We start from the raw sequence: 17,643 nt of genomic DNA, 5'->3' as shown, positions 1-17,643 counted from the left end.
AATGAAAATTGCATGTTTTCCCCATTGGGAAGTCATAATTAATTCAAACCTCCATGTGCAAAAATACCCCCAGTTGCCAGCTTGAGGTAAAGTCTGTTATTCATAAGTGGTGAATAATTAAGATCTCAGTAGTTGAAAGAGGGAATATTTGCTGACTTGCGTGCTTTGTTTAAGTTTGTACTTATAGGGCACAGCAATACTTGAATTGGGTCATATGCAGACAGCAAATGTACATGACAAAAGCAGCCGTCGGTTGGAATTTAGGAATGAAAGACTTGAACGTTTTTTTTTTATAATGATTAGTGACTCATGAGGTTAAACGGAGGTAAAAAAAAAATAAAAATAAAAATAAACAGAGGGCAGCAGTGCATTGATGGAGGCTCCATGGCGACAGGCGTTTTTACTGCTTCGGCTGGTCTGTATGAAAAGAATAAGACTTGTAGATTGCATCACATCACGGAGCATCACGTCGCCCGGTGCCAGAGCACATCCCATCACATCAGGTCATTTTATGTCACACTGCACGCCATCACAACCAAACAATCCAATAGCACACCAGCACCATGAGTCACATAAGGTTTTGGTGTTTTTTTATTTTATTCCAGGCGGTATCTCAAAGGCATGACTCATGCAGCAAGTGTCCATCCTGGGAATTGAAGAATATAAATATTAATGATAGTACTTTGTTAATTTTTTTTAGATGCACTGTGCATATTAATAGATGAATGACAAGACATGAATTAATGGTTGATTGAATGTGTGTTTGCTTCCAACTACGTATGCAAATGAAATAAATCCTATAACTGATTATGCTAGCCAATTGAATTTAGTTTTTTTTTTTTCTTCTGTTCCAGATGCAGTGTCTGTGTCAAATGTTAAAAAATTAAGAGATAAATGAATTTTGTAGAAATGCAAATGTGCTCTGCTTTACCCAGTCAGCCGTAATGCAATGAAACAATCATGAGAAACTTTAAATCTTTCATGTCCGTTTGAATGACTGTTCCGATTGAGGCTGGTTTCTACCGAGATGCCAGTTGTTTGAGCTCTTATAAAAAAATTGCTGCTGTATTAATTTGCTTTTGTCCTGGACCAACTTTCCTTTCACTGCCACTTGCTTAGCAAAGCTTTTAGGTTCTTTCTTCCTTCCTCAGCAGCAGTTCTAGGCAGCCTCCCCATATGATTGCTTTCTTTGTTGCCAAGCTGGGATTATGGAAAACAGATTTTAATGCAAGAGATTGATACTGGAAAAAAAAATAATAATAATAATAATAATGTTATATCTCAGCCCTTTTAACAAAATACTCAAAATAAAAATTTATCAGAATGAAACACTAGTCTTTGGTTGGTCTGTGTTTTTACTGTAACAACAACAACTAACATGCTGACATACCACAAAGATCTAGATCTCCCTAGATGTGACAAGATGAAATGAAATCTTAGTTCAAGATGCCACCAAGACATGCCCGACCACTTTTAAGAAGTTGAATGTCTTATTGACTTACAGGGGAGTAACACTTGCAGACTGTAGTATTAATAATAGCATTATCTGATTACCTTTAGAAACTGTGGTGTACTCACTGCTTAGACCACTGTTTTTTGTCTTTTTGCTCTTTCCTTTGGTTTATTGCTTTGTTTGAATTTCCTTCTAATTCATGTAAAGCACTTTGAATCGCCTCGTTGCTGAAAATATGCTATATAAATAAAACTACTTTACCTTACCTAGTATCAGTCAAGCTGTCTGTTCCAGTCGCAAGCTTGCAGCCTGTTGCTTAACAGACATATTGCTCGTGTTTACTCAACTGGAATTTTAAAATATAGTCATCTTAACAAGGGTTATGATGGAGCATTGGTTTCCGCACGTCTACATTTTTCACACACTGTGTCTCCCTTGTGAAAAGACTCTTGAGAATTTTTTTTGGCCAACTGAAAAACAGTGCACAGCAATAGGCGGGGAAGGGGAAGTGTTGTGCTACCCTGTGTAGCATCGATGAAAAGACACAACTAACAATGGGATAATGTACAAGTGCAATTAATAAGAATAAGAAAAAACCCTAAATTATTATATTTTTGAAAAACAAGCTATGCAGATCGATTGGTTCTTAAGGTTCATCGTAATTCCACATAATGAACTGAGGACGTGCGGCTCAAAGAAACCCGGCCTGTCTTTTGTAACCTGAGGACATTCCACATATCAAGGATCTGCACTGGTGAAGAGTTCAGCTAATTAACTACTCATAAGATCATTAACACCTTAAGAGTCATCAAGATGACATTTGTGCTGGAACTCGTTGAGCCGTCCGTTGGGTCGATAATTTCATTACGTTAGTGAGGAGTTCGCACAGTGTACAGCACAGAGTAATCAACTAATCCACAAGGACACCGGACAACACTGAAGTCGAGATCCTAAGGCAAACGCTCAGCATGCTTTTGCATCTGAAGGCGCGCCAACGCAAATGTGTTGCGTTTTAGGCGCATCGAGCCAAGAAGATTACTTCATTTTTGTGTCTTCTTTGACCAGAAAATGTATCAAAGGGTAAATAAAACTTGCCCTTATTTATCAGGGTGACCCTTGAAAAGTGTGAAGTCAAAACAGCACATCTTTAACATCATCATTATTCTCTTTTTTTCCCCCTCCCTCCCGTATTCCTCATCATTCATGTTGACGCGTTGTTAAAACACAGCTGTCTATAACGCAACCATCCTGACGGCGTAACATAAAAATCCCTCCTTCATTCGCTTCCGCTGCCGTCTCACTCTGCAATCTGCTCTTTACCTATCCTGAATCTCCCCGAGGGGACTGAGTAAATAGAAAGCTAGTTGTACTTTCCATTAAGGCCTAATTCTATTACACAGTTGCCTCTTATTGATCCAAACATTCAGAATGACATGCAAGGAAAGTAGCAAAGTGAAGCCCCAGTGGAGGCTGCTGTCATCTGAGGATTGGGTGAAGAAAAGCTGAGAAAGTGAGAGTTGTATTTATTTTAAAAAAAAGAAAGAAGAAATAGATAAAAGCAAACTAAATGCTGACTGCATAGCTCCACAAGGTTGAGGTATTTTGATTTTAGTGAGAGGAGCAGCTAACAAATAGACTTTGTTTCATAATTTAGTTCCATTTATCATTTTGTGCAACAAAATGAACTGCAACATGTAAACAATGCACCAACACAGACCTTTTATCCTTTGTGATGGTGGACTCTCGCCCGCTGTGAGGTTTGCATGGTGCCAAAGATGCAAACACTGATTTAAACTGACAACTGGCATGTCATTTGAATATTACGTTGCACACTGGACTCAGTAAACTCCCGCTTTTGTACTACTGAAAGCCCAGAACTGTGACAGAAAGGTGTACAAAGACTGATTCTACCAATGAATTACAAAAAAAGTAAAATTCAAATGTGGAAAAATAAATAAATAAATAATAATGTGTGAGACTGCAGTTCTGAGCTGTAAGAGATATGTTGACATCTGACTCATGCTGCCCAAGGGGCCAAAGGTATGTAAACCTGGAAAACAAGAGAGGGTTATGAAGCACATAACTCCAGAGACAGAAGAAAATGGACACTAGGAGAGAAAGGTGATGCCAAGAGGGACCAGAGTGTAAACAGCATGGTGGCGGAAGAACAGGGGATAGGAGAGAGACAAAGAACACAAGAAAAAAATACTAAATAGGAAATGTACAAAATGCACACATCATTACTTCCTGAACCTAAAAGAAGAGAAGAAAGGATAGCTTGTTCCCTGAGCTGTGTATGTCCATTCTGTCAGAAGTAAAACTCAGAGACAGTTTCTGACCAAATATAGAACCAACGGCCGAGGAAAAAAAAAAAAAGCTACCAGCAACAGGATATGAAAGTAGTATAATAATCTTAATAAATACAGCACAAAGTTGCTGGGAAGACAAGGAAATGTGATGTGGATATCAAAATGAAGAGTCACAATTGAATACGACTGTGGTCATGCTTACAAGGCAGAGGGGCTCTATTATACTCTTAAACGAAAGAAACGGGGAGATAATTAGACTGCAAGGTGACAAGCAGACTGAAACTCACGACACAGCCAGGCTAAACAAACCTACAGGCAGGTTTTATCCTCCTGACAGAGGATAAAAAAGTGATGGCAAACAAAACAAATTAGAAAAAGGAAAAAAGAAATGAGGGAGCGATGGATGGATGGATGGATGGATGGATGGATGGATGGATGGATGGATGGATGGATGGATGGATGGATGGATGGATGGATGGATGGATGGATGGATGGATGGATGGATGGATGGATGGATGGATGGATGGATGGATGGATGGATGGATGGATGGATGGATGGATGGATGGATGGATGGATGGATCATCCTGAGCAAGCTTCTAAAGATTCTCCCAAAATAATTTTAGCCTCTCTTTATTGACACTGTTTATTTTATTTTATTTTTTAGGAAATAATAAAACCAAAGCAAAAGATCTCATAGCAAATAAAAAGTAAAAGCTGCAAAAACAACATTTAATTCTCATTTTGTAATAAAACATTATGAAACTAAAAAAAGGAAAAGTGTTGACTAACATTAAATGGAACAATCCCAATACATAATTTAAAAGCTGCTTGATGAAACAAGTCAGCAATGGAGCATTTACAGAGAAATCCTTTCCTTGTGTTTACAAGAGCTGCCTGGATTAAATCTAATTCATCTGCTGATTCGATCAGCGACGCACACCCACAATCACACTGTGCTTGTCATCATCTCCTTCGGTGCAGTTTTGACATTTAGAACATTGTTTTATCTGACAGCTTTGTATTCCAAGAAAACAACGAAAACAGCTTGTGGAGCATGTTATTTTCTGACTATTAGAATAGGAAGAACATGTCTGTTTTCTCCCATGAACACATTGTTCCTATATAGATATATAAACATAAGGCGTGAATCATCATCTCCCACAGCTTGGTCCTCTGCTTATTTGTTTGTTTTTTTAACAGGACGTCAAAAATTTGCGCTTGCGTTTGACAGCTTAGTTTAAGTAAGGGCTGAATATAACTCTGTATAACACTTGTTGTTCCCTGTTGGTTTATTAAACAGTTGTCCAAATTAAGGGTTTGACACTGGGAGTAACAAGAGGTAACTCTAAACCAAAGCTATATTATGACAGCTCTGCCATAACAGCACAAATTGTATACTTACCCTTTTTCAGATATTCTCTTAATGTGCTTGGCTTAAATCTTATGTCAGAGACCAATACACAGTTGCAGATTGAAGAACATCAGTTCAATGGAAGATGCAACAGGATACAAGGTTGTCCCCGAGTCGCATTTCACCCAGATGACAATATTAACCCTTTCATGCATAGTGGTCACTACAGTGGACAGCTGTCTAAAAGCCATTTTCTTGTGCTTCTTGTGGATTTTTATGTTATAAATGCACACAGACCACTGAAGTGGACACTAATGCATAATAAAACACACTATCAACTACCTGCCATCAGCTGCAAATGCAAGAAATTATTTGTGTCAAATCCAATATGGCCAACAGACAAAAAGGCATACCAACCGACCCGGTAGACGACTCTACCGTAGACGACTCCATCCATCCATCCATTTTCTTTCACCCTTGTCCCTCAGTGGGGTCGGGAGTGGTGCTGGTGCCCATCTCCAGCTAACGTTCCGGGCGAGGGGCGGGGTACACCCTGGACAGGTCGCCAGTCTGTCGCAGGGCCCGTAGACGACTCTTGCAGGTAAAAAAAAAAAATGTAACAAAAAAATATATTGTGACATCAGATAACCCCAAGAGAACAATAATACTGATGTATTTTTCAAATAACAACTTTGTATTTGGAGAAAATGACAATTGATCACCTAAAAAAAAAATATATATATATATATATATATATATATATATATAGCAAAAAATGTTTCCTACCTTTTTTATGCCTTAAGAAAATTAACAAAAAAATAGAAATTGGAAAAACAATTCCGACACAAAGGATTATAAGTCATGCATGAAAGGGTTAATTATGGATAAAGTTGAACGACTTAGATAAAATCATTTTCATTCAAGAGAATGGCCAAGTCGATTCACATCTAAATTTGTTGATTTTTTTTCCCCAACCAATTTAACTGAGTTTTAGCAAAGAAAAATAGCTTGAATTTCATTTGCTAGACATGTTTTAGTTGTAAAAACAAAAAAAAGTCGGTAAATTTCCTTTCACGTCAGTAATTCCATTATTTGTGTTTGTCTGTCACATAAAATACACAACAAGGTTTTTGTAACATGACATTGGCAAATAAGAAACACAATCATTTCCAAGTCCGTATGCATCAGATGGAGTTTTGCACACATTCAGACCCGCGCATTGCACTGCGGGCTGCGTTTGTGACACCACTACTTGCTTCGCATGGCCTGTGAATCACAAGAAAATAAGAAAAATCCAGCCGTTTAGAAGCTGCACGCATCCAAAGTGACGTGTGGAGGGTAAAAGAAGCGAATGTTTTCAATGCATGAGTTGGAGATGAAGCCAGATGATTCTGAGTGCTTGGAAGTGCATTAACTGAAGAGAAATCATCAGAGGTGAAAGAACAAATGGGGAGCATTCAGCAGAGCCTGAAAGACTGTAGCTGTGTTTACAGGATGAGCCTGCAGTGATTTGGCTGAGCAGAGAGCACACAGCCTGAAGGTCTACTTCCTGCACCATGGCAGCGTATTGGGAGGATAACCCCCTCTGCATACCGCATAATAGCAAAAGCAAACATTTGCTTTTAGTGTACAACCTAAAGGACACGTTGCTCCTGCCAAAACACAAATTATGACATTTTTATGCATGTTGGTATGACAAAAGTCTAACTACACCGCTTGCCCCCGTGTCCATATTTTTTTGCTTGGAACACAGCGGCCATTAGCATTATTTCAATCATGATGGCAAATCAAGCAAACGAAAGCAACATAGGCACAGTAAATGCAAAGTACCAGGGATCAAGTTAAACACATAAACGCAATTAAGCAATCATTACATTAGTAGAACATAATGTTTGATTCAGGGTTAAGGACTGGTTTGACGTTGCTGAGAACATTTGTTCAGCAAAAAAAAAAGATGACATTTTTTTGTGACGGCTAGCATGGTTGGAATATTGGTTGACTACTGTAAACTCAGCAGTACGGCTAAGGAAGAATACTTGATGTCTCACCTTGCTGCAAAAGGCCACCTGTGCTGTCATGCATGCATACACATGGGCACACTTTACACGAGCACACACACACATGTTGTCACTAGAGGGCAGGTCAATGACAGTGTACTTTCCAAGCTGTCACAGTTATTCTTCAGCTTGGCTGGGACAAAACAGCCAAATTCCCCTGGGTTCCCACCTTTTGCTGCTTGGTTTTACTGTAGAGCAGTCAGATAAAAAAAAAACAAACAGACACATGACCAGGTCAACATCGTAAAGATATATAGACAAAAACGGGTTTGTTTTGTATGATTGCAATACCACGGAAAATTATTACTGCAACCATAAGTTTGCTTTACTTTGTTGGAGACTTAATTAAGTAACCATTAAGCGGGGTCCTGGTATTCATGAGAGTTAGGGACCACAACCACCCTTGAATAGATGAAATTCTTGAATACTTGCGGCTCCCCTCTCTACAAATTCTTAGAACAGCTTTTTCTTATCGTTAAAGTGCCAAACATACCTCAGTATTCATTATTAAGCACAGTGGAAATTGTCTTGGTATTACCGCAGAAGCTAATATCTACTGTCTTCCTTCTCTCTGCTCCTGGACATGCAGCCAATCAGTGCCAAGGAAAATAAATGGCGCTCCACGATTGGCTGCTTTGCAAACACTGGCTGATCAAGCATCAAGGAGCCTTGCTCCTAGGTATTTCAGCTTTTCAAGCTACATTTTCTTTTTTACAACGTAGACATGCTCTATGAAAAAAGTTCAGAAATATCCAAATGTTCCTCAAATAATTGCTATTTTCTGTGAATAGGTGGATCCTGAAATAGGCATGGGCCCACTGCAGTTTTCTAAGTTCTCGGCAAATCTATGTTTTTGCTTAGCAGCCCTACGTTTTTGCCATGTGCAACAATCTGCAGATAATCTGATTGGATTCTGCTCTGCAGCATCAAGCCAGAGAACAGAAAGCATAGACTGAGACAATACTAAATAGAACAGTCATGACAGACATGCTGATTAGAGGCAAGTGAGGTGCAATTTGAAGACGAGCCTTTTAGTCAATTGTTCAAAAAAGAAAATAAAGAAAAGAGAGGATTCAAATGATAAAAGACAATGTGCCCAAGTATACTGCTCAAAAAAATAAAGGGAACACTTCAGTGTTCACTTAAGTGTTAAAGTGTTCCCTTTATTTTTTTGAGCAGTGTAGTTGTCAACAGCGCCAAGAGGAATGTTTGTTAAAGTAAAACATGAAGAACTGAGCCTTGACATTACTTAAAATGCATAAATGTCTCAATCTCGTATCAACTAATAAACATAGCAGATACGCAACAAATAAATGGCACATGGTCAAATCTTGCAGGGTGCAAGTACTTTCACACAACAACTCCCCTTGACCTGTCTGTGCAGGCATTCATACACCGGTTTGCAGACTGGAAGGCCACTTGGAGTTTGGCATCTTGCCCAAGGACACATCGGCTTCTTCCCACTGAACTGCAGGCATAGAGCTGGAGTACATAGAAACAATAAGTAACGTCAAAGGAGTACCTGAAAATTCTTCCAGATAAACTAGGAAAAGCTACCAGGCTGAAACCTGGACAGAGTTTGACAGAGTAATCCTTCCCAAATACAGATCTCAGTGATGGAGATCAGATACAAACATTGGTTTGTAAGTTGTGTACCTGAATACCAACACATCTAATTAAGCGCTATTAAAAAAACACTGCAATTAGAATAATTCAAACATCCACCCATTAATCGAGCTTGATGATAACAGCCAACGCCGTCCTTTTCTAAGTTTTCAGAAACAGTAAACATGATGTGGTAAGAGCTTTGAGACCTGGTCATTTCTCAGCACCAATAAACTAATACTGAAAAACTGATTTGTTCTCATTAGAGATGTAGGAAATGTGGTCCTTCCACCCCGTAGGGAGGGGAAAAATAAATAAATAATAAATCCAAGAGCTAATTTAAACCTCAATAACTCCTTAACATTTATGTCCATGTAGACTTCCGCCTAGAGCTGCTCCTAATATCCCCCCAGCCGCTGCACATAGAACAAACTGTATACAATCATGCATCATTTATTTGTTATTTTTGCAGAGCGTGAATCCAGCACTGCAGTCAGCTCATGGCAGGCCCACGCACATCTTAGTGTGTGGCTGATAGCTTTGGTGCAGAAATCTGGAGTCATGCTGGTGCTAAATATAGACAGAGGTTTTATGTAAGCTGAGGTGAATCATTCTGTTCCACACGTTTCAGCACATTTACTCACACACTGAGTAAGTGACAATGTACAGGTAAAGAGAATAACACTAATGCGTTTTCAGACTACTGAAATAAAACGAAACCGAACGGCTCGACTGCTAAGCGTTTATTTTTTCCCCGCCTGCCGAGTGAAAAGTTACATTTACGTCCGTTTCTGCTCTATTTATGGGTTTGTGTGACTTTGTGTTTCCACAGCGAGCAAGGAGATCGTAATGTGTCAAAGAGCGGAGAGAAATGAGCGACGGCACGTGGGTCGACGAGTGGAATCGTCCCCAGTCCTCTCCAAACATCACCTTTAGCATATGAAAGAAGCAGAAATGCATTAGCCCCCCGAGCCCCTGCGAGGAAGCGTGTTGGTCTGTTTGGCTTCCATAGATCAGCTTCAAGCCAACTTAAAATTATCTGCGTGGATGCAGAGAAAACACAGCACAGCTTATTGATAATGTCTGACACGATATAACGAAGCCATGCGATGCTAAAGAGAGTTACTTCCCATTAAGAATGTGGGAGGAAGATCTCAAACAGAGATTTAAATGTTATGCAAAACCTGCAATTTAGTTGCTACAGTGGCAACTAAATGTCTTCCCCCACCTAGATCACCTTTGCGACTGACGTTTTAATATTACACACTCGAATCCGTAGCAAGAAGAGAACAGTAAGCGCCATCCGTAGGATGTCCCTTAATGTTATGGACCACGGAATAAGAAACTCTTCTGATATATATAAACTTTGTTCTTTATTTCCTATTGTCTGCTCATGTCTCTTAGATTCAACTCTGTATATCTCAGGACATTTCTTCCTGTTACATCACATCAAGTTTTTTTTTTTTGTTTTTTTTTCCAATCCTGAGAGTCAGATACACATGTACATGCATAACAGTGATGTCTCCTTTGATTTTGTGGCGCTTTGTTTTTTTTTTTTTCCAACTTCCAAGTTGTGCTTGGAATAGTCAGCTAATGAGTCGTATAATGTCAACTTCATAGCATCATTGTCTTGTTTTAGAACATGTACAGTGTCTTGCTCAAGAATTTGCATCTTACATGTTTTTTGCCAAGTCACAACTACAAGTTCCAATGTATTTTACTGAGATTTTATGTAACAGAATGGAATATAGCGTAGACCCAGACACTGACAGTTTGGCTGCACATGATTGCCTTGTTTCAGCTCCATCCTAAACTCAGCAGCTTTCTTGTATCAGGCTGCAGAAAAGCATCTTCACTGCATGATGTTGGTGTATTGGCTGTGATGCACATGGCTTGTTTTCTGCCACACATTAGTTTTTCAAACAGTTCAGCTTTGTTTTCATCTGACCTTCTTCTACATGTTTTCTATGCCCCCTACATGGTCATGGCAATATTTAAACAGACCCTCTTATAATTGTTTAGACCCTAATCCTGATTTAAACAGATAAACAGACCACAGACAATGTCACTTATGAGTTTGTGAACAGATCTTTCTTTGTGCAGTCACTTTTAAACCTCTTCTTCCCACATGATACAGAACCTAAAAGTAGACATAATGTAAAAATGTTCATTTTTTCTTTGTTATGTAACATTTATTTGACTCAAACCCAAAAAACAAAAACAAACAAAAAAACTTGTTTTTAGTGACTAAGCTTTAGAAATACATTTATATACATCCAGGTTTAGGTAATCAATGTGCTTTCAGTCATTTTCTTCAGGAAACATAAATTTCATATCTCTGTGATTTGACTGTACTTTGAAAGTGAGAAATAAGGACGTGCAAAAGAAAAAACATAATACACTAAAATTGTAACTGATATATATATATATATATTTATTTTTTTTTTTTTTTTGCCTAACGTTAAAAAGTAGTTAGCTAATAATGAATGCCCTGCAAGAACGCAGAAAAGCAGAAACAATTAGTGCGGTCAGAGTAATAGCCCACCAATGACCATTAAGCTACTTGATGATGGTGATGTGTTGGGGTGTTTTATCAGCTGTTGCCATGTCAACCCATGATCTGAAATGGCATCGCACATAAAAGATGGATCCAATAATCTCTGTGTGAACTGCAGCTGAGAAATGTGTGAAGGACATTAGAGTAAAATTGCTTTTCTGGACAGTATGTCATCTATATAAAGGAGTAATGGGTTTAAGTATCTTTCTTTTTCACCTGCATTTAACATAGCTCTATGAGCATGGCACATAGCAGTGCTTTGAAACCTTCATTCTTTTGCATCGGGGCTGAAATATGCTAGAGGTTTAATCTCAGAAGCCAAAGAAACAGCACAAGTTGTGATAAAACTACAGTTTCTCATTTTATAATGGAACAATACTGACATCTACTGGATAAGAAGGGTAATTACAGCATCTTATTTTTGAAACTAAACAAAGAGTGGAAATAAAGTAATAATAGACCGTTCCATACAGTGCTTTTCATCAGCCCCTAAAATAGTATTTGTATTAAAATAATCAAATAAAATTCAATATCAGACAAAGATAGCTTGGGGGGGAAAAAAGCCAAAAAAGGGTTTCCATATGATTATTTCATAATCCAATGCACATTTTGAAACTTTTAATTTCCCCATCTCAATTGCACATTAGTCATTGTTAATTTGACAGGCCATCATCATTACTGTGTCATTCCAGTGTCTTTCTGACTGCATTCCATCCTGCATGAAAACAGCCTTGCAGCCTCCCCTTGCAGTTTTGTGGTTTGTCAATTTCCACTCACTTGGCGAAATGGCAAAATGTATAACCTCGGTCAAAGGTTATAGAGGGCAGGGGAAGGCAGGCTGAGGAGGGCTGAGAGATTAAACTGGATTAACTCAATGTTCTTCAAGAAAACCAACCAATGAGCTATCACTGTTGATAAAAAAATTTTTATATACCTTGAACCATATACATTGTCACTGGAAATACCTTACACTGTTCTAACATACAAATACAGTTTTTTTAAACAGAAAAAGTATAGATTTAGAAAAGCTAGAATGCAAGTTTTTTTTTGTTTTGTAATTATTGTGTTTATTTATTTATTTATTTTTCAATTTCAGCATTTAAATCAGATTTCATACATGCCTTTATATAGTTGTCTACCAGACAACTATATAAAGTTAATTGTCTGGCAATTAACTTTATATAGTTATAGTTATATATGATTTAATTATTCACATAATTAAATCATATATTTAATTATGTGAAATTAAATATGTGATTTAACTTCCCATATTAAATCAGATGTATATGAGAACTTGTACAGTACTTGAGCAGTTTTTTTTTTCTTTTACTAAGTATTGTTTTTCGTCTTACTTAAGTAATGTCTTGAATGGCTGCTTTTAATGCTACACTAGCCACCTCTCATGAAAACAGTGTAAAAAGGTCTGAAAAATATACTGAGAAGAAACAACCAATTGTTTTTTTCACAAATACTGAGATTTTATTGGGCAAAGAAAAATAAGAACTTTTGACATGTCTGAAATGCTTATTTATGTCGATCATTTTTAACGGATGTTGTTACAGGTAAACATTGTAATTTCAGTGGAATGTCAATGAAAAATGGTTGATCCATAAACAAAAAACAGGTGCGCATGTGTGTGTAATTATGTTTGGACAATTTGACAAACTCAAAACCCTAAAAACACTATAAAACATAACAATGTTTTTTAGGTATTTGGTCAGTTGTTAATTTTGAAAAAACAAAACCAAACAAACAAACAAAAAAAAAAAGTTGTTCCAGTCACAATACACACCATATTTTTCTCTGCAAATCCAAGGATTCTTACTCTACACAGGTGCTATCTAACCACCTTTATTTTTATTTGTGAATGCATCTAGTCTAAACAAGCCTAAACCTGGTCATGAATTTGCTGAATACCAATATCTGGAAACCAACGTTTGGATGATTCTGAAAGCAAGCGGTACATGTGGTATCTGACCGCCAGTTCAGATGCTCTTCAGAACGCAGAGGTTTTACTTGATTTCGACGCTCTGTACGCGAGCCTCTCCTTCAAAGCTGATGACCGAGTACTTCTCCGCGCCTATGCGGTTGGCAAAGTGGATTGTGGAGCCGTCTGATAAGGTCACGACAAACTCAGCGGGAGTGAATTCAATGACGATCTAAAGGAAGGAAAGCATTAGACAGAAGAACATCGACGCCGAAACGTGACTGATAGAGATGCTGTGACACACATTGTTTCCGACAGCATGGACGCACCTTGAACTCTTCTCCTTGCTGGAAAGGAAAGCCTCCCTCACGGACCTCCTCACACCAGTTGCCTCCTTCGTAGGAGTTGCAGACGACTGCGTTCTCGTCTCCGTGGGCGTTAAAACGAGGGTTGATGTGCATCGTGATGTCCTGCTCGTCAGGCCCAATGTTGACCGCAAAGCTGCAGGTGAAGAAAAACAAAAAGCAACGAGGCATAATATTTTTATCATCATTATTACTATAGGCTTTGTAAATGTGTCAAGACACCCTGTCCACTTTTGAGATTAAGCTTTTATTTTTGATTTTATAAAGTTTACAGTTATTTTCTGAGCCATTACTGTAGTTGTTCTGCTACACATTAGAGTGCAGAAGGAAGTATCAACCACATTTGCACTGCGCTATTTTAATCCTGCCGCTTTACGGTGTGCAGTTGTTGCCAAGTTCACGGCAACGACTGCTGCCGTTTACTTAGATTTCCCCTTTTCTTTCCACAGAGGGTATTATCTTCGTGTTTAACTGTGCCTCTTTCCTGACAATAAACTTTGCGTCCATCTCAGTTTGCTCTTCCCTCAAAAGATTACGTTTAGCTGTGTTTTACTGCTTCTGTTATTTAGCCATCACTGCTGCTGCTTTGTTTTGTGTACTTTCTGTGCACTCAACAGAAAGTACTTCATGCTCAACTGTTTTGTGCTTAACTGTCTTTTTTCCCCTTGATGGAGTCACTGACAGCACTATGGCTCCCGGCTTTAATCTTTTTCGCTTTTAGCTGCTTCTCTTTCCTGGACGAAGACATGGACGAAGCTATTGCTGCCATTGACTCTGTATAATGTTTGGTGGGGGTTGTGCAGTTTGTTTAGCAGATTCCTTTTCTTAGCACTGTCAGAAAGTAGCGTCGATGTTTCTATCTGTTTTGCTCCAATGCGTCAGAAAAAAGAAAAGAAAAAAAAGATTTCATTAAATTTGAAGGAAGACATCTCATGAGTCTTGTGACTTCAGTGCTGCATCTGTTACCACGTCACTGCAACCTTTTTAAGATCCCATGACAAGAATGTTTGTGCCAATCCAATATGAACTATCTTTAGTGTGAGCTGAAAACCAAATAAGGCTAATGTGAAAAGCAGACTCACAAAGAGAGACACATGTAGGTGTTTTAAATACTCACTTTGTAGCATCAGGTTTTGCCACTCCAACGATAGTCAGGGTTTGTCCGACTTTGAAGGACATGTCCTTGATGATCATGCCCTGCGCACAATTGGAGGAGAAGGTTGGTGACGCATCACCTAAAGAAACATTGCATACACAGAAATGTAGTCCTAATAACACCCAAAGGCAAACCCACCCTATCGTTTTCCTCTGTTTAAACAGCGGCAACATGTGTTTCCAGTTACACTCCCACCGACCAATTCGGCAAAGATTCCAGCTCTCTCTTCTCTCACAGTTGCCAAAAAAATGTTTGCATAGTGCCAAGTTGGCCAGAGACTGAACGGGCTGACTGCTGTTCGTTTTAGTAATACTTTCCTCCTTGCAGTATAGAATGGTAACTGCCCAGTGGAAAAATAAGTGATGTACAATATAGAGAGTAATACTGGACTGAGCTATAATAAGAAAATGTATCTTGTTGTGTGGGCAATTCTTCCTAAGATTCTGCCATGTGAAATTTACAGTGTCATAAATAAGGGAAAAGTGAAATTATATGCATAGTAAATTTGTTTTAAATATAGTATACACCATACATCTGTTCATATCTTTGGTAGCTGTAGCAAACAACACAGATACAACGGGTTATTTATTTTTATATTAACTTCTGTTTCTTTGTAGAGAAAATGATCATTTTCCTATGTTTAATCATCTGTACATACATTTGAAGAATCATATTGGATTTTATGATTTTTTTTTATTCACCTCCTTCTAAAAAAGTGGATTTCAGAAGCTTTAATTGATTGTTTCAGTGTTACAGTCAACAAGACTCTACACGGTTGCCTAAAAATAACTCTAAAAACATTAGAATAGTGTGAAGTCCTGAGTATTTTCCAACGCATATTGATCTTCGTCCCTTGAGTTCCCTGTTCTGAATGCAGAGCTGAGCAGCGATTATTTTGAGTCTTACAAAACAAAAAAAAACTCATTTATAAGTCAAATGGCTTGGCAAGAGGAAGCAGAATCACATGGATCAGACATTCTTTCAACATAGAGGTCATCTGTTAGTAATTATCACCGAGTATTGAATTGTGTGAGATGTCAGACTGACCTCAAGCCTCTGCGATCTCCATCCACTCGGTGCTTAACGCTTTACGCCGCGTCTTTTGGTTACACAATGACATAATGCAAGCTGACTTAACACCTCTGACATATTCAGGGTAAACGACATCAATGAAACATTCCCTCATTCTATTTGAGAATCAAATAACCTCTCCCCTTTGACTTGTTCTGTCCAAGACGTACAGCACTTTGCAAGATTTTTAACACCACTTGACCTTTTCATATTTTGTCATGTTACAATCACTAAGTGTAATGTGATGAACCAACAAATGTAGGGCATTATTGTGAAATGAAATTGTAAGTCAAAGGGAAGTGAAAGAGAGCATCAACCAAAGAAGCATCTAGTCAGCCTTTGGTAACTCTGAAAGAGCTGCACTGATCCATAGCTCATGTGGGAGAATCTGTCACAAGGGCTACTATTTAACTACGCAATCTACAAATCTGTTCCTCATGGGGCAACAAAAGGCAAAAAAGACAGAAATTTCTGAGACTAAGCAGATGGGACAGAGAATGTTGACAGAGTTGACGGAAAGATGGATGGTGCTAAACATAGAGCAATCCTAGAAGAAAATCTGATTGAGTCTGCAAAAGACTACGGACTGTGGCAGAGGTTAATATTCCTGGAGAGAGAAAAAACCCCACACAAATCAATGTAACTGAGTGGATCAAAGCATAATAAATCATTGGGATGACTTTATTAGAGTCTAGACCAAACCTATTTTAGACCTGAATATAAAGGTTCACATAATGCTCTTTTTACGATCTGAGGAATTTTGAATATTCAGTCTTCAGCTCTGAAAAGCTGTAAGAGAGATAGCCCAAAAGTTGAAGAATTAGTTTGAAGTGAATGGTTCTGAATATTAATGCATGTCACACTTTTCAAAATGTTCTGTAAAAATGGAAGAAAAAAAAAACATGTTTCCTTTACTTCCACCACACAGTTGTACACAACTGTATTACATAAGTTGTAATGAAGTGACATTCAGATATTCTAACGCGACAAAATATAAGATTTGGTTTGCAATATACAGTATTTCTCCTCCCTGATTAATTGTTTTTAAATGTGTTTACCGCTGGCGCAAACGGCGGTAAACACATTTACCGCAATATTTGATAAGACAGGGGCCTTCGTTAGTTTATCTGCTTAGTTTGTGACCCCTGAGTTTAGGAAGAGGTTAGCATGGTATTCAGACTATTTCATAATGGCGAGTTGATTATCACATTGTATGATGTGCTATTATTTCTTACCCTTACAGAAATGTTGTGAGAACATTAACATTGTATTTTTATCTGGTACCTAAAACATTGTTATTAAGTAGCAAAGTCTTTGATTTGCTCGCGTCTGCTGTGAATGCTTTGCCCATAAAAGGCTTTTAAAGAGAGGCCTGAGTGAATTAAGCTGACTTTTACCATGCAAGGTAGTCAAAGCACAAATCTGCAACACTCAGTTACATGAGTTGACAAAAAAAGAAGGTAACACCAGCTGCCATTTTCACATAAACTTGACCTAAGACTATACCTATTATTCATAAAATATGCAGTTTACACAAGCAGGACAGAAATGTTGTTAAAAATATACTTACTTTCCCCATCTTTGCAAATAAAGAGAATCAAGTGGAGCTGAGAAAAAGAGTGAGTACTGCAGGGTCTTGCCTCAGCGTCTACACCCAGACTGGAGACTATATGCAATGCAGGGTGGGAGGTTCCTTCACACTGAGTGGCACTCTGCGGAGCAAATAGGGTCGCTGTCCCCGGCAACCAGCCAGCCTACTTAAGGGGCAGTTTTAGTATCTGAAAATAGTGG

The 17,643-nt window shown here is 38.3% G+C and overlaps 1 protein-coding gene across 2 annotated transcripts; it reads right to left on the bottom strand.

Annotated features, from left to right (window-relative positions):
• Positions 1–12,789: 12,789 nt before the first annotated feature.
• On the bottom strand, positions 12,790–17,576 carry lgals2a (lectin, galactoside-binding, soluble, 2a). Of its 2 annotated transcripts, none has more exons than XM_008415793.2 (4): positions 17,423–17,576; positions 14,743–14,822; positions 13,590–13,761; positions 12,790–13,492 (listed from the first exon to the last, which is right to left on the bottom strand). In XM_008415793.2, exons 1-4 carry the CDS (start codon positions 17,429–17,431, stop codon positions 13,346–13,348), a joined length of 408 nt encoding a protein of 135 aa, XP_008414015.1. In that variant the 5' UTR covers positions 17,432–17,576; the 3' UTR covers positions 12,790–13,345. The 2 variants fall into 2 exon arrangements, with proteins under 2 accessions (XP_008414015.1, XP_081466023.1); XM_081609897.1 differs by having other exon boundaries at positions 14,743–14,860; positions 17,423–17,565.
• Between the last annotated feature and the right edge of the window lie 67 nt (positions 17,577–17,643).

Source organism: Poecilia reticulata, chromosome 8 (assembly GCF_904066995.2).
Source record: "Poecilia reticulata chromosome 8, P_reticulata-male-v2, whole genome shotgun sequence".
NCBI lineage: Eukaryota > Metazoa > Chordata > Actinopteri > Cyprinodontiformes > Poeciliidae > Poecilia > Poecilia reticulata.
This window is presented reverse-complemented; position numbering and strand designations above follow the sequence as displayed.